Source organism: Chenopodium quinoa, unplaced genomic scaffold (genome assembly GCF_001683475.1).
Source record: "Chenopodium quinoa cultivar QQ74 unplaced genomic scaffold, ASM168347v1, whole genome shotgun sequence".
Classification (NCBI taxonomy): domain Eukaryota; kingdom Viridiplantae; phylum Streptophyta; class Magnoliopsida; order Caryophyllales; family Amaranthaceae; genus Chenopodium; species Chenopodium quinoa.
Genome location: NW_018744633.1, coordinates 6,264,546 through 6,282,643, shown reverse-complemented (window position 1 = coordinate 6,282,643; position 18,098 = coordinate 6,264,546). Strand labels below are relative to the sequence as shown.

Sequence of the window (18,098 nt, the reverse complement as noted above, 5' to 3'; positions counted from 1 at the left end):
AAGGGAGAGAATCCCAAGCCATATGTCAATCCATATTGGGGGCGTTACTTCCCTCTTATGACAAAACCAACATAAGGAGCATATAGTCTGATATACATAACTACATAAGACTTTCCTCCCCTTGTTATTTCCATAATCCCATTACTTAAATACTGCTTTTGAGTTTTAACACTATTCATACACATAGTACGAGTATATACTTATTTTTTTCTAAGTACTTATAAAATTCGTTCCATATCACTTTTATTTAATTGTTATAAATACTCTAATTCATATATAGATTACGCTTTTAAAAAAAAAGCGGAATATCTTATTGTTGCAATTTTAGGAAGACGGAGAAAACATTTCCTAGTAGAAAAAATAATAATTAACCGAGATAGTATTAATACTAGTAAAAAATATAAAATTAACCGAGGTAGTATTATTTATGTATTACGGTGTTACAGAGTAATTTGTTACATGTATTATTTACAGCAATTAAATAAACCACCAAACTCCTCACAAATACAACATCAGTCATTCAGTCCTCCTCCTTCTCCTCTGCTCTTTATTTCTCTCTCCTCTTTTTCTCTCTCTAAAATCAACAATGGTGAAGAGGAAGAGAAAGAATAACATCAGCAAGCCGAAAAAGGAGATAATTGAAGAACCAATTAAAGGAGGAGAAGTTGAGTCTGAAGATTACTGCTTTGTTTGCAAAGATGGTGGTCTTTTGATGGTTTGTGATTACAAGTATGAATCTTTTCCATTAATTTTTTGTTATTTTTGTTTATTGATCATTAATTGTTCGTCCAATGTAGCATCTTTTTGGGGTTTTCTGGGTTTTTTATAAATAAAAATTCCCCTTGATTTTTACTTGTTATACTTCTATAAAGTTTGTGGAATAATGTAGCATCTTTTTTATGAATTTTTGTTTCTGGGTATTGTTAAAAATCTTTAAATTGCTTGTTTTTCTTAATTATTTTTGCTGGGTATATGTTTTTTTTTTTGGTTTTGTAACTATTTGTTAAATTGGGGTTCAATAATTTTGTGCCTTTGTCATGCCTTTTTTATTAATGGCGAAATTGTTTTGACCTTTTCACTGTGATTTATGAGTAGGTGAGCAATTGAGTCATGCTTCCCCCAATAAAATAAATAAATAAAATCTAATTAATAAATTTAAGTTTTTTTTTTGTTTTTTGTTTTTTTTTTTCTTGGTGCGGTAAAGCGAAATAAAGGAGAGAAAACAGGGAAAGATAATCCGTTTCCCCTGAAATTATTTATTCAGTTGAAATAAATTATTCAGCTTATATAGAGTCACAAAGGACATTGATGTAGACGGGTTTGGTTTTATACTACCCGCAATCTATTTTTCTGCAATTAAATTAATTGGTGTACTTATCTAAAGGCCGCAAAGGACATTGATGTAGACGGGTTTGAGAAAGATTGTCTGGACATAAAATCCAAGTTCCTTGACTTGAAGAGTCAATGAGAATCTGCCACTCTGTGGCTTTGTTGACCCACATCCAAATAAAAATAAATGATAAAAACAAGAAGAAAAAAATGGGGAAGATGAATGATTAAAGCATTAGATGAGGAAACTGGGGTTAGTTGCACGTGCACTGCAGGTGGTATTAGTTTATACACTTTTGTTTTTTTTTTTTCAACATAGTATAAAATAGCCCCTACATATTCTTTCAAAAAAAAAAAAAAAACTAGCCCCTACATATAAAACTCCAGAATACTTGATGAAATTAATATAATTAAGAAGTATAATTAGGCAAAAACTTTGGTATAAAAATTTATTCAGTAAGAAATATTTGTATAAGATCCCTTTGTTTCTGGGCTTAATTGCAGCTTCTGCAATAGCAGAAAGGGCTTAACAAAGAGCCACAAAATTTCACCTAAATTTATTCTATCTGCCAAAATTTATTACCACCTGCATTGCACATGCCCCAATCCCTTATATAATTGTCATTTTTTTTGTGCATTTGAAGTGGACATTAGTTAAGGGCAACCATTTTAATGAAGAATGTGGACTATTCTTTAAGGGACGGAAGAAGTAGTATTTCGAACATAAGTTGGTGACGATTGAGTCATCAATGGAATAAGGGATTCCTGCAAGATTGAGTATATTACTTTTGATATGTTATACGAAGTAATTTTCTGTTTTGATTTGAAAAGGAGAAAATGTTATACTATACTGAACTTTCAACTCTTTGAAATTCAAGATTATTTATCTTTCAAGATGATAATGATAAATAACAATGACCTTTTCTGTTGATTAATAGTCTCAAAAATGTGTATTGTATGATTGTATCGTTTGACCTATCAGACAATTGGACCGTGGATGTGGCCTTGTTTTATCCTTTCATTTTCATGTCTGCTAAGTTCCTTATTTTTGTGATTGGTTTGATTTTGCAGGGGTTGTGTGAAATCTTATCACGCTGAATGTGTGGGAAAAGAAGAATCAACTGAAGATACTGATGATCCATGGATTTGTGGTAAATCTGTCTATGAATCTTCACAAAGTGTTGTGCCATTAGTAATGCTATCTTAGGGTCCAAATTTGGTCTCCTTAGACATCAACTTTATATATATGCCTTTGAGCTCATGTTTATTGATTATTTATTGATAAATGCCAGTGTTGCATGCCAATCTTAAATGTTAGACCATCTTCATCATCTAATTAAAATTGTTACTCCCTTTGTTTCATATTTAAAAATAAATAAAATAAAAGACGACCACTTACAATTTTCAGAAAGGGTAAGAAAGATCATTTCACTTCTCTTTAGTTGTGTTATACTAGCCAATGTTCTTCACTTTATTTTTTTTTTTAACAATAGCCAAAAAAAAAGTAGTATTGGAAGTTTAACAGAATTTGTCATGTCTAGTAAGTGGGCATTATTTTGGAACATCCCGAATTGGAGTGGTGGACATTTTGACAGGACGGAGGGAGAAAGTATGCCAATTAGCAGCAAATGCACAAGTTCGTCTTTTTTAAATAAATAATAGTAAAGCGTTAGTTTTATTTGAAAGTTTTTCTACTTTTGGCACTTTTTTTAGCCTTCCATAAGATCAAGTTGAAGACTTTTCTAGCTAACAGTTTGATATGCCAAGGTGCTCCTGCAATTCCTTAAACTCTTTTTTTTTTTTTTTTTTTGTTTTTTGGATAGGAAAGACCGAAAGATAGTATATCTAGCTATCTTAGGCCTAAAGGTTGAGGCAGATTCTGCATTTCCATCGATGATATCCTGTGTCCATTATTCTACTCGTCTCAATTATAGGGTGTTCTTGGTTTTTTGCATTGTCAAAAAGCTCAAGCAAGTAAACTTGACAAATGATGAGTGCTTCTTTTCAGGATGGCATAATTGCCTTGTTTGCAAAAGAAACTCAAAGTACCAGTGTTTCCTCTGTCCGAATGCTGTTTGCCAAAGCTGCTTCAAGGATGCTGCATTTGCAAAAACTGCAGGCGGTAAAGGGTTCTGCAATGACTGCCTCAAACTTGCATTACTCGGAGAAGAAGGCGTGGATGTTGACTCAGATGGGGTATGGGGTACTTTGTAAATCAGTGCTGTATGAAATCTATAGTTTGATGTATACCTTGTTAAATCTCTTATACTTGCAGGTTCTTATCTACTTGATGCATGTATCATTAAACAGCTACTCCACATATTATATTTTGATATTTGGACATAAATGTTGGGGTGAAAATGGGGATGCCCTGTATTCTTTTACCAACTAGGTGCTTATCCTGGCCCCTGGTGTACGCCTTCTAATGTGGACAAGGTTATACTTTGAATACAACTCCCCTTATTGTGACCGGGACATGAGACTCACCTATGGGCGTAGAGTTCATGTTGGAATTGATGATGTCAATAGCGTCAAGTAATTCTATATGAATTGATAGAGGCAAATTTGTATAAGTTCATTTTGTAATTTATTTTACATAATATTTCTTTATAGATGCTTGTGTTGATCTCCTTTTCTCTATAATCATATTCAGATGAGATTAAGTGCTCTCAGATTAGTGATAGCGTTAGAATTTTTCCGTAATTGGCTTATGAAGATTTGGTGACGAAGGCTATTTCAGATCTTCATACTCATATATGCTGCTTCCTATTCCCTAAATTATTTTTCTTTCTCAGGTGTTTAATGTGTGTCCTGCATCTTTAATTTGTACCTTGTTTTGGTTTCAAAATCTGAAAGTAATTTATCCTTTTATATTTTACCCCAGTACCTGCCTATTCCAGCTCTCTGCTGCTTCAAAGTTTTAATGAATTTATTTCCTGTGGCCACTTTGTGTGTTCTAATGTTGAAATGGTCCATCTAGTTTTCTTGATTACTGGTAATAGAGTCAAGTGGTGTTTGGTTAACTTGATGAATATCAAATTAAATTTGTGGCCTGTATAGTTACTTACTTAATTGGTTTATTTATATCTTACAGGAAAAGGTGGACTTCAAAGACCGGGAAACATATGAAGGCCTTTTCAAGGAATACTGGGATATTGTTAAGGAAAAGGAAGGGTTGACCTTAGAAGATCTGCATGATGCAGATGTCCAAATAAAGAAGGATGATGACAGGGACAAACCTCATAAGTCACATAAGTATCGGCCGTTGCATCACTCTGACTCAGATGAATCTGTCAAAGAGGAAGACAATAAAGAATTGACATCTGATGATGATCATGACAGCGATGGTGAAGGTGAAGGTGATGGTGATGGTGCTGGTGATAATGCTGTAAAGCCAGTAATAGTTAGTAAGAAAAAGAAACCCAAACAGTTGCCAAGAAGGCGCAAAGGTCCTAAAAGAATTGAGTTTGTAGGTTGGGCCTCCAAAGTTCTTATAACATTCCTTGAATCTATTGGAGTAGATACGAGCAAGAAGCTATCTCAGGATGACGTGGCTTCAATGGTCAATAAGTATGTACATGAAAATAAACTGTTTGATCCAGACAAAAAGAAGAAGGTTCTTTGTGATGTACGACTGCGACCTTTAATAGGAAGAAAATCAGTTAGCATTTATAAAATAAATGATGCTTTAGAAGGTCATTTTTCTGAAAACCTAGAGAAGTCAGAAGGTGAAGGATATAGTTCAGGCTGTGAGGAGGAAAAGGCCTCCTTACCCATAAAGAAGAATTGGTGGAGAAAGCTTGGATCTTTTCAGCATAAAGGATCACTTATGGAAAAGTTTCAACAGAAAGAGGCGATGATTGAGGAGCCTAAAAAACCAATTGTTGTTGCTCAAGTTATTTATAGTCAATTTGCAACTATAACTCCACAAAATATGAAGCTCGTTTACTTGAAGAGGTGTTTAGTGGAAAAGTTGTTGGAGCAGCGTGAAACATTTGAAAGCAAAGTGGTGGGAAGCTTCGTGAAAGTCAAGTCAGAACCATTTGATGCAAGGCGTCCATATCAACTCCTTCCAGTAAAAGGTAATGAATATGAGATGATGATGATGAGTGATGTGTAAACTATATGGTTGGATATGGTATTAACCTTAGTAATTTGTTTCTTTAACCTATATATACTTTCGACATATTTTGTGCTTCGTTTATTTTTTCCAACCAACTGTTCAACATGAGTATCAAAGCATAATAACAGGACACTACAGTGCTGTCATTTATGACACAAAATTCTTCAAATAAATTTAACTCTACAGTGATCATTCATGTTTCTATATCTGTTGAACTGTTCCTCTTGTGACAAACTGGTGGGAACTGGGAAGTTAGCACTTGACTTCATGCTTTCCTTATCTATCCCAATTGCTTATTGTATTGATTTTTTTTTTTCTCCTTTTATACCTTTGTAGGAATCTCGAACTCTGGTGATAAGAACAATGGAAAGGTTTTTCTTCAAGTATCTAATCTAGCTAATGATGTTCCTATTCGCTTACTATCAAATGATGATATAGCTGAGGTACTTGATCAATTAGATACTCCTAATATTATAATATGGATGTGTAATGACTCATTGTAGTAAATTTGCTGATCTTTAGTTCTTTTTTACAAACATGTGACGTAATTTTCAGATAAAAATTTGAATAATATTTTTGTCACCTTTTAAAAATGCATAAAAATATTACTTTACCTTCTTCCTCTGCCTGCATTAATATGTTAGTCATGTTACTGCCCTTAATTTAGATCTTTGTGCTAATTTGATGTTTTTTGTAAAATCTGAGCTTATTCTCAACAAAGTGTAAAATGAACCTTGACTAGGTGGGTATATGACATCCTACTAAATCTTTATGAGCATGCAGGAACTGCATGTCTTTGGCGTACTACATTAGTTTTCCCATTTCCCTATTCATTCCTGTGATATATGTAGCTCTTTTTATATGCATCTAACATTAGATTGTATGTTCTCTTGTTTTTTCCCTTTAATATGGTGGAGTTACCCTTTGCCTTCTATTTCCTTTCATATGTTTGTTTTCGTATTTCAGAGTAGGAACACTAACTGTTAGCATTGAATTGCTTGTCATATGCAGGAAGATTGTGAAGGATTGCGTCAGAAAGTGGACAATGGCCTTATTCCTAGGCCTACTGTTGTAAGCTCTCTCAGCTTTACTAGAACTCCAAGGAATACTATTATAATAAGTATAAGATATTGTAAAAAATGTCTTGAAAGTTTGGTAATGAATATAATGGGATAACCATTTGGTTTTTCTTTCTAATTGAACTTATTCAAGTAATAATGTATAGCTGACCAGAAATAGCAGAACATTTTGTATTGAATGCTTTGCTAAAATATACTAATAAGGGCTGCATGGTATCTCATTTTTCCTTCTGCAACTGAAGTTTTCTGGTGATTTTGTTTGAGAGTGAAATTTCTTGCGTAATTCTTGACTAAAATATATTGATCCAAACAGGTGGAGCTTGAGAAGAAAGCAAAAGAAATCCATGAAGATATTACAAAATATGTGAGTAATTCTATTACTAATATTGGAATGTACTTTGTTCGGCTTACTTTCGTAATCATTTCTCAAGGCACATGCATAATCTCTTAATGTAGTCCTTGGCATACAACATTGTCAAGGTGCTATCTATGCCCTAATCATTTCTCAAGGCACAGGCATAATCTCTTAATTATGGTGTTTGGATGGCGGGGGTTAAGGGAAATTTGCTATTATTGAATAATGGTGCTCTCTTGTATATTTTATAATCTCTTTGCATATAGATCTCTTGTATTTGAGCATTGACTGCTCTACACTGGGACCATGCTTTGATTCTTCCTGAGTTAATTTGATTTACCTGTTCTAATTTTTTGTTTTCTTTGCAATATCCAACAGTGGATCTCCAGAGAACTGTCTATCCTAAAGAATCGCATTGATCTAGCAAATGAAAAGGGACGGAGACAGGAATATCCTTTAGAAGTCATAATTGTGATTGTCCCCCCCCCCCCCCCCCCCAATTGTTTCGATAATAAATTTTTGTGCAACATCAATCTGCTTTTGGATGTTTCTTTGATACAGTCACCAATATGTTCGTGTGCAATTGCATGCATAGTTACTATGTTTAAGTATTTATCCTTAACCTTGATGTCTTTTACATTATTTGAATCTCGTCAAAGGAGAGACCTGCTACAGTCAGAGGCAGAACAGTCGCGCCTGCTAAATGAGGTCCCTAAAGTAATTGCAGATGTAATCAAACCTGATGAGGAGACTCAGGATAATGATAATTCCGGAAATGCTAACACTCAAGTAATTCCCGGTGGAAACTCTGGAGGCAATGAGAATATTCCAGCGTAATTGGTACTCCATGACCCTAGGTAACTTTAACAATGCTAAATCTTATTCTGAACTTGATTGAATGATTCTTTAGGTATAGATCTTATGCCAATTGAATGGATGTAATAACATCTTGCTAGATGATTCTCACTGGCCTGATTTTGTTAATACTCGTAACTCTTCTTCGAGCATTAATAAAAAAATGCTAATAATTTATGCTTCTTTAGCTGAGTAGTTACCCAAAATAGTTTTAGAATCCGCTGCTTCATCATGTAGATTCAAGGCCATAAAACCTGAAGACTTAGTTTGCTGTTAGATTGTTACAGTAATAATTTCTTAATTGATATAGAGCATTTTGTTTATCTCATAATGTTTGCCCATTTCTTGTATGGATTATGAAAATGCTGGGTTGAAGCTGACTGATTTTCTTTCCTTGCGTGACAGATACAGAAATAATATCTGAAACCCACCTGATATAGTATGCTACAAGCCTGCAGACGATTACAATACAACTCTTAGAAGTTTTTGTTTTTTCGGTTGGTAAAGTTGTTTTCTGTAAATACAGAAAATTCACAGCAGAAACCTTATTGTAGAAACCGTATTGTATTAAGTTCATGGCTTGTTCTTAAGATGAATAAGTGAGCTAAAACTTAATTGTTGATGATACAATGAAACAACTTAATATGTTATGGCAAACTCTAGTGAATTTTGAACTATGATATTAATCATGATATGAACTCATTCTCGTAAAGCTTCAGATTAGTTTTGATCTATTTGCTCTTGTGTGATTTTTCGGTGAATGATATGAACATCACTAATTTAGGCAGAAAAATGGAGCCTTTTTCGTTATGCAACTACACAGTAATACTGATTAATGCCAGTTATAAGGAGTTTACATTTTATCTGTCTGCATTATCAAAGGCTAAATATATTTGTTGATTTCTTAGATAAGCTTTTGCTCCCTATAGCTAGGGTAGGTGATAAGTTGAAGATAGCTTAGCTTTCATGGTTACTATGTCTCTATTTAACAGTGAACTATTGTTTTATTATAGTTAGCGAGTATTTTGCTATAAGACTCATTTTCGGCCTTGGGATTACTCCTACCAGAGTGAATACTCACAATAGTTCAGAAAGTTATTCTGAAGCTATAAGATCCAGAAGTAACAGTTTAATGAGCAGACAATTTCATTATACTGTAACATCGTTTATATGCACTTTGTTAAATGTTGATAACAATATGTTGGCAGAGGCTTATTCTGAAGACTCAAGAACAATTGTACATAACTTACAAAAATTTTATTAATTTTACCAACCAAAAAGGAAAGTCATACTTCTGTAAGGTGAACCACCATGAGTAGTAACAGATGTCAGAAGATCCAAGCTTTGCTTGATTGCTTTATATATTTTCAATTTACAAAAAATATGGGATAGTTTTAAAGGTCACAATGGCCCCGAAAGAACAAAAACTTATGCATATCACATCGTGTTTGGGAAAACTAACAACTTCCCACAAAGAAGCAGGCATCAATTTGTTTACACCAAGCTCAAGTTGAGCATGGGAAGTAAAAGTATAATTATGTTAGGACGGCCAATGTCTGCAGCCTGGTACTGATTCCATGCAACACCTCAGCGTTTTACGTGCCTCAAATAGACCACCACACCAACAGCTGTTACCATCACTGTACCTGCCAGAATCCCTGAATGAACTGATGTCCATCTAGATCTCTCAACAACAGTGGCACTAGTCTCTGAACTGGTTTCCTTGACAGCTTCAGGGAACTCTAGAAACAACCTTATAACCTGTTGAGGAAAAGATAACATTAAAGAGCCGAGAATATATATATATATATATATATATATATATATATATATATATATATATATATATATATATATATATATATATATATATATAAATCTCCTGATGATAGTGGAAAGTGAAACCTGTCATTAAGGGTCAATTCTATTCAACTTATTTTGTTTAAGCTTACCTGATCTTATCTTACTACGTATTTAAAATCTGCTAAACTTGAAATTATGTCATAACTTATTTCATTTGAATTTAATTGTTGACAAAAGCAAGCATTCAGAAGAATTCAATTGAAATCAAATCATGATTGTATGCTGCTCCGAATCCAATTAAAAAATCAAGTAAAATTATTTTGTGATAAATGAGCATGACATGCACAGGATGCACTGATGCACAAGGTGAGTGTGACCAGGGGTAATTTCTGGTTCAAAGCAAGGAGATTGAAGCATCAATCCTCATCTTCAAATCACCTTTCTTCTTCTTCAAGTCCTCAAATTCACACCAACCACACCATCCCCCTTCTCATCCCCACCATCAAAATAGCCATGAAGACCACCATATCCCCTGCCTCCAGCATACCCCGCTTCCCAGCTGCCTCCTCGGCTCCCACTACCAAAACATTTCTGTGAAAGGATTTGCATTTACTAGCTTCTCTGTGATAGAGTTTATTACAATCTTAATTCTCCAGACATTACAGGCCTGCAAATCTGCAGCTTCCATACACAAATCTGAATGCGAATGCTTGATACATCTTGACTTCCAACTTTGAAATTATTTCATTGCTACAGCTCAAAACATCATCATTTTCAACAATCATATTCTGCGAGCCCAATTATTTTTTTAAGTATTAAGGATCTTTAGAATCCAGAATACCATACACAATGACTGGATCTGGTCATGCTGAGCTCCAAATTCAAGGCTTCCAGGAACAAATCTAGCAAGGTGACAGATATCTAATTATCTAATGCATCTAAATCCCATTTAGATGAATACATGGTCAACAAATGAAGGTGAAGTGGGCCTTGACAATCTATAGGAATAGTTCTAAGAGATCATAATAATAAAACAAACTACAACGTAACAACGTAGGTCTGGTCCAGAATGCATGGTCCCCAATTTACTTAAAGTTGAAAAAAAAAACTACAACATAAGTCAGTGGTATGTATCGCATCAATCAAAATCAATAACTGGCCATTTTTTCAGCACTCAAGTTTTGGATTGGAAATGGGGGAAATGAATCAGATTATCCTCACAAAGCATTACTTTTGGTGCAATGCTGAACTTACCTGCTGTCCTTACCTGCTGTCCTTGGAAAAAAAATTCCCATATAATTCTTGATTAGTTAGAAGAAAGCTGGCATAAAAGCTAACCTTCCACATATTCCCATATTATTCTCGATCCTTTTGGATAGCTGTTCATATTAAATAGCTAAACATGTCTGTTTTACTTTTTATTAGGAAAACAATAAAAACAAGCATTGCAAAATGGAAATTTTTAATCCTAAAGCTGCAATGCAGTGTCAAATATTATCCAAATTCGGAAACCTCTCTCACATAGACTACTAGACATCAATTTCTGTTAGTGGGAAAATTAGAAACCAAGAATTCAAATAAAATTAAATATTAACATGCCCATGGTAACACTTATAGTTAATCAATGTTAGTGGTTAATTTGGAAACCTGGATATTATGATACAGTTTCAAAATGATGCACTGAAGTTTTGTAGGTTGACCCTGCAAAAATGGGCTAAACATAGTACCTTTTGTCCCACTGATCTTGCATGAAGAGCAGCACCAATGAGATCAGAATCACAAGTGAGTAATATTTTATCACCTTCATCATCTTCATACTATAATCAAAGGAACATAATGTTAAGAGCCATGCATCTAATGAAAAGGGAGGCCAAAACGGAATTATCACAACACAAACTCCACAAACTTACCAATAATTGTGGACGATTGCCACTGTCACTAGACCCTATTCTTTGCATAACAGCGGAAACAAGCTCGTCCAAATTCTCGGTCGCTGAAGGAAATTTTACAGAAAAGGGACAGGGATGTCAAATTAGGTTCCATCAACACAAAACTGTGAAATATCAAGTAAAATTGCATATTCACAAACATGGTCTTACCAAACCATTAACCTCAATGACCCTATAACTACTATGACATCAACCATTAAATAATATTACAACCGTTATTAATCACACATAACAATATAGCAACTACTCATCACCACAAATGACTACATCCGCTGATGCAAGGTTTGCTAAACAAGACGTGGTTTATCGTCCACTCTTTAAATGTTGAGCCAACAAGTACATCCAACAGGGAGGAATATTTTTAGTAGAAATGCCTAATTTACCCACTGTCATGGGACACAGGTCCAGAAAACACGAGGGGTTACAGAAAATAAGAGGGTAGCAATAAATGCATAGCATACACAATCAAAATCATAAATGTCAAAATCTTCACCAAAGATTAACATACAATAAAGGAACAGTGCCGTTCTTGCTACATTTAGCAGTGTACATGGACAACATCAATCCAAAGCAAAAATAGCTGTAGACAAGGAAGAAAGATGAATCCAAGTCCACGTCAACTAAGGGGAGTTGGAATACACCAGGAAATAATGAAAGAATTTTTTTCAAATACTCCCTTTTCCCCTCCAATAAAAAACTAAAGGGAATAGGCTGTGAGGCATGGACAAGACAGATCAAGAGAGAATGAACAGAGAGCGGGGAAAATACACAAGCACTGCAATTTACTTAATTTAAACTGTTTATTTGACTTAACATGATAACCCGGGGAATGATAATGCACTACAGAACTGGAAAAACTTTCAAAGAGGATAAAGATACTGCTAATGTTCCAAAATAAATGCACCCAATTTTTCTTCCAGAAAGTCCCAAATTCCCAATACGATCTTTGTTCCACAAATTCATATAAGAAGATCCATTCAGTTTCCCATTTAATAATTTTATCTAATCAAGAAGCCAGCACCAGTTTTATACTTTGGGCAGAAAATTTACCAAGGCAGTATATATTGCTACCAAGGAGATTTGAAGTGTTTTCCTAATGTCCAAGCAAACTAAAACCAGATACTACATGACACTTACCAAAAGTAAATCGATGAACACGCCCTTTAGGGTCCTCAAATTTAAATGAAAATGAATTTCCAAGACCAAGCGATGGGTATTTTCCCAAATCTGTTCCTTCAGAATTCATCAGCGCAGCTGACATTTCACTGTAAAAATAATCCCTGTTAAAACAACACCATAAAGCTTGAAGGACAATACAGAGAAAACAATTACCTATGAGAATCTGAATCATCTGGTGGCTCCAATGCAAGTGCTGAGTCCCAGAACTTTTGCATCATTGTGTTTGCCATATCATTCATAGTTCCAGAGCTATTCTCAACCTTATAAATGGTAAGAAAATAAACATTAAACAGTAGTTATAAACTCAATGGTAATTACACAATATTAAAATAATTACACCAGAAGACTAGACCGACAACACTAAAACCATATACATATATCCAGCCCAAAAAACATATTACATACACCAGCAGGTCTGGATTTGGGAAGGCCTTAATCCTGAACACTTAAACCAAGAGACAAACTTATACAAATTCATTACGAGACATACTGATTTAGATTGATTTGCAGAAGTCCCACAAGATGTTGGCAAAATTTTGACAGCATAGGTATTCAGAATTTTAGATGATACGGAATTAAAGAGCAATTCTTTTTAGAACAATCAAAAGATAAAAAGAACAAAAAAATAACAACAAAAACAAAAAAAACAAATTCAAAAACAAAAAAACAAAAACAAAATCAGTGGACGACATGTGCTCTCTATAAAGTGTATTTTTCAGTTATTTCACAGAACTAATTTTGTCTTGTTTTTTTTTTTAATTTTTTTTTTTTAAAAAAAAAAATTATTCAAAGGAGCCTTGAAGGTCCAACAAGTAGAAATGGTTTTCAGTGCCATGTATCAGGTACAACCCTCTATACTAGTGCAAAGGCCATTTGAAGTCTGTCAATCTTTTGTACTTACCAAAAAAGGCTAGAAGGCAATTGCTTGGAGACAAATACTTTTATATAAAATGAAGGCCAAAAGATAAATATCAATGAGCTACAGAAGGAGATGCGTTTGCATCTTTGCGACATCAATACAATAACTTGAGACATTATAGCAATACCTTAGTTGGACAACAATGCCCACAAGATTTCAGAAAAGAAGAAAGGAAGTAACAATGGCAAAACACTCTCAATATAGTAATTAAAATGTTATTACAATTATTTCCATTTCCATACCCAATTTATAAACTCACAGGCAGGTGTACAGCATTTACAAAGGTGACAATATGTTGTTTCTATTGAAGGAAATACAAAATAATTGGTCCACAATTACATGATCACACAATTATAAAACCGAACCAAGAAAATGATTACCATGGAAATAGCAGCATGAGTTAGCATTAAGACATCAACACAAGCAGCAACGGATCCATCTGCAGGACAAAAACAATAAGAGGAACATTCAATGAGCATAGATCACCTATTTTAAACGTCACCTACTTGTAATGACCAATGCCTATATCCTTACCTCTGTCCAAAACTGGAAGATGAAGGAATTTTCCGTCGTGCATTATGTGCAATGCTTCAAGAATTGTTGTTTCCAAATTTGCACATTCGGGATTGGATGTCATCACCTGGAGGAGTACATGCATTAGGTTTTTTTTTTTTTTTTTTTTTTTTGAAAGAAACAGAATTGAAACAGCAATTCTTAAAAAGAACGTTGAGCTTCAAAACCTTTTCCACCAGAGTTAGCTCAGGTGAAAGATTCTGTGCTACAACCCGCATGAGTATATCTCTTGACCTGCAAGACAAATATAATGCACCTTAAATGGAAGTTATCCCAAGAAACAACACAGGAGAATATGAATTCTAGGTGAAAATAATGTACGTTAGGATTCCAAGAACTTTGATCCCACTTGTTATGATAACTGAATTAACACGATAGTCCCTCATCTTCTTTGCAGCAACAGAAACAGGGTCAGACGGTGAGACTGTTGCTACCCTGAAAGACCCAAAGCCATACATCTTAGCACCAAACACAAACTCAGAAAGCAATATATCAATACAAAATAGCTCATATGCAAATTTAAGTCAATCCATACTTGGTGTTTTCAGTGATAACAGTCGACAAAGAAGGCTTGAACATCCGTTCCCTTAATGTCTCTATAAACGCAGCAGGTGCTAGAAAAGAGATAAAGTAAAGACCATTTGAAAAATTGTCAGCCAACATAAAGTCATAAGAAAGAAATGAAAGAGATCAAAGAGACAAACATCACTCCTATTAAATTCTAATAAAGTTCAGGGTGTCTCAAGAACTCCACTTAGTAAACTATCTCAGCTCTGCAAGCATGAGCATGAACTATACGAACTAAAAGGTTGAAGGAGCTTTGGGACACTGATGTATGAAAAAGAAAACAAAGAAAGGAAGCACATAATGAAATGAAAATCATCCTAAATAGTTAGCCTTTTAAAATCCCAAGTCTACTGCTCAAAATTTTCGTTCCAATATAGTAAGAATTTTGGACAGACAACTCAGCATATCTGAACAAAACAAGTGAACAAGCCCTCTCTCTCGTTCACACGCGCTGGGGGGGGGGGAGTGCTTAACTAACCACTGAAATTGTTTCCCATCTGACGCTCAACTCCTTCAACTGCAGCAGCAATAGCACTACCCTGCTCAGCAGCTTTCTCCATTCTTGATATGGCATCATATAAACACCTAGTGATATCCAATAAGGCAATCACTTCACCATTTTCTACAACAGGAAGATGCCTGAATTTTCCTGTTGAACAGTAACAGAAGGTATTACAAAAATTTCAACAGATAGCCAACATAATAGACATCCAACATTGAAAACTATAGATGATATGGCTCCATTGGATCAGAAAAAAAGAATCAACAAAAAGTATCATTTTGGAGCTTGTAAAACAACATTGTTGAGACAAATTTCAAGTGATTTAAATCAGAAACACATACAACATTGCTGGAAGAATGGTCCTCCTTGATGGAAAAGGACGTGCTCCACTTTTAAAGGCAGTCATTTTCAACGCCTTGGAGAAAACATTCTCTTCATAAAACATCTATTCGCGGTAGAGTTCATTAAAAAATAAAAAAATAAAAAAATAAAAAAAAAAAAAAGGTCCACCCATGCAATCATATCAATACTGAAAACAACTTAAGAAGATAATTTGCATCCTTGGTTCACATCATAAACCACAATTGAGCACCAAATATCAGAATCCAAGCTTTTTTAGTATAAATTTTTAGGAGAATATACCCGTACATGTAGCAGGGGAGAAGGAAACCAGCTTGGAAACCTCATTTTGGGCACGAGACCTAGGACCTCATGTACTCCACCAATTTTCACAATGCGCTATAAGGAACAACATACTCCCTCCAATGCAAAGTAACTATTCTCTTTTCCTTTATAGAATATTTCATATTAATGGTCTCAATTGTATTGCATTTAACACATTATTACACTACCACTTCTTCCTACTAGTTTTATACTTTTATTCCACTCTACTTAATACTTTGCATATGCGGAAAATAAGAAAATTTCAACCAAAACAAACACTCCAAAATGAAATGAAGTTGACATTAGAAAATGCCTCTAACCTTGAATCATCTTCTGCAAGGCATCAATAGCTAATGTATCTGAAGTCACAAATATCGGATTCCTAGTCATAATTTTTGATACAACAGTCTGTTCCGGTCGCAACTCCTCTGCTATCACCCGAGTAGCAATATCCTAACCACCACACACACAAACAAACAAACAAACAATCAATCAAACAGACCCCAACAAAAACACAAATTTCAATCAATCAACAACCAAACTAAAACATCAATTTAACCTTATCAGTAACAATTCCAGATAACAAAGCATTAGAATCAGTCAACAATACAGCATCAACACGACGTGCCGCCATCCTTCTACAAGCATCCGACACCGACGTCCCTTCCGGAATCGTTAATGCCTTTGACAACTTCAACTTCTTCACCGTTCTCTCTCCTCCCGCAACAGATGACCTACATACATACGTACACATTGTTAGATTTCTTAAATTTCCAATCTTTTTTCAAATTAACCAATTTAATCAAAACCCCATTTCAAATATCAACAACCCCATTTCAAATATCAATAACCCCATTAAAAAATCAATAACCCCATTTCAATTCCAACAAAAATTCAAATAATAAACCAAAATTCAACCAAAAAAAAAAGAAAAATTAAAAATTACGGAGGTGAAGTGGGTTTAGAGGAGGTTCCATTTTCAGGTGGTGGCGCCGATTTTTTCGCCGCCGTCGCCTGCTGCCGTTTCTGGGTCAAACTAGTTCTTCTCGGCGGTGGCGGTGGTACCACTTGTGAAGAACTCATTTTTTTTAATTTTTTAATTTATTGACAATCAAAATAAAAACACAAATCAAATTGGGGAAAATCAATCTAGGGTTCCAAGGTCAAATGTTTTTTTTTTCAAATTTGGGGATGAGAAGAGAAAGAAAGAGCTAGGGTTTATCTTTTTTTAAAAAAAAATTAAATTAAAATTTCTCTCTCCTTAGTTGTAAGTGGGACCCACTTTGAGTTTTTAATTCTGTCTTTGGTGAATTCAGATTTTCTCTCTCCTATTTTGCGCCAAAATAAATAATCTCGAATTTCGTGATTTTTTCCCACCCAAAATTATTAAAGTTCACTTCAAATCCAACGTTTTTTTACAAATAAACAATTTATTTATTTTTTGATTGGGTAACGTGGAGTTTAAGCTACCTTATAATAATGGGCCAAGTGGCCCAATTATGAGCCTGCAACGTGGGGGAAGAACATTCGAATATAATATGTCTGGCCCATATGTTGGCCCATATTGAAGTCCATAATGTTATGATTATAATTGTTCAGCCTTATTATGTTTGGGTTGAGTAATTGTAGTGTTGAGTTATGAACTTTTGATCCATAATGTCATCATTGTAGATTTGTCATCAAACTTTAGACAAAAGAGGGTCATGGATCTGAAACTTTTGATCATTGTGCTTGTTTGAATTGCTTGTGCTAGATGCTTCATGGATGCCTTTTTGAGTTTGATTTAGTGTTTGATCCTGTGCGATGAATCGGATTTTATTTTGGATGGATGGTCCTTGTTACTTTTTTATGTCAGATATATTAGTTGTTGGTTGGTTCACTTGACTTGTTTGATTAACTTACACAAGTATTATTAGCTATTTGTAAAATTTAATTCTATTTCTGCAAGTGTGATTGTGTCGTTTTTGTCATGTAGCTTTATTGATCAAAATTAAACTTACTGGCGTTCATATCAAAGTCTATCGTACATGTTCAAGTGACAACTTTAAACATTAGTACAAAACTAACTTCAAATCATCAATGACTATATTATCGAGTCATATAATTCATGAACACTAGGCCACTCTAGCTATCAACCATAGCTTTGATTTATGGACCATTTGGACCATCTATGACACAAAATTATACAAAGACTCATGGAAA

General features: G+C 34.4%; 2 protein-coding genes across 2 annotated transcripts; one reads left to right on the top strand and one right to left on the bottom strand.

Annotated features, from left to right (window-relative positions):
* The first annotated feature begins 306 nt into the window (after nucleotides 1–306).
* Nucleotides 307–8,464, top strand: LOC110701323 (uncharacterized protein At5g08430-like). The gene is made up of 10 exons (XM_021878961.1): nucleotides 307–729; nucleotides 2,401–2,480; nucleotides 3,338–3,525; nucleotides 4,424–5,411; nucleotides 5,789–5,895; nucleotides 6,464–6,523; nucleotides 6,845–6,895; nucleotides 7,265–7,335; nucleotides 7,525–7,743; nucleotides 8,147–8,464. The coding sequence occupies exons 1-9, from the start codon at nucleotides 587–589 to the stop codon at nucleotides 7,721–7,723; spliced, it is 1,887 nt and encodes a 628-aa protein (XP_021734653.1). The 5' UTR covers nucleotides 307–586; the 3' UTR covers nucleotides 7,724–7,743; nucleotides 8,147–8,464.
* Nucleotides 8,465–9,030: 566 nt separating this feature from the next.
* LOC110701322 (CBS domain-containing protein CBSCBSPB3-like) lies at nucleotides 9,031–17,219 on the bottom strand. The gene is made up of 14 exons (XM_021878960.1): nucleotides 16,843–17,219; nucleotides 16,456–16,630; nucleotides 16,217–16,349; nucleotides 15,210–15,380; nucleotides 14,700–14,778; nucleotides 14,486–14,599; nucleotides 14,332–14,398; nucleotides 14,126–14,231; nucleotides 13,972–14,030; nucleotides 12,826–12,932; nucleotides 12,631–12,758; nucleotides 11,455–11,537; nucleotides 11,272–11,361; nucleotides 9,031–9,502 (listed from the first exon to the last, which is right to left on the bottom strand). The coding sequence occupies exons 1-14, from the start codon at nucleotides 16,977–16,979 to the stop codon at nucleotides 9,329–9,331; spliced, it is 1,623 nt and encodes a 540-aa protein (XP_021734652.1). The 5' UTR covers nucleotides 16,980–17,219; the 3' UTR covers nucleotides 9,031–9,328.
* Nucleotides 17,220–18,098: the final 879 nt, after the last annotated feature.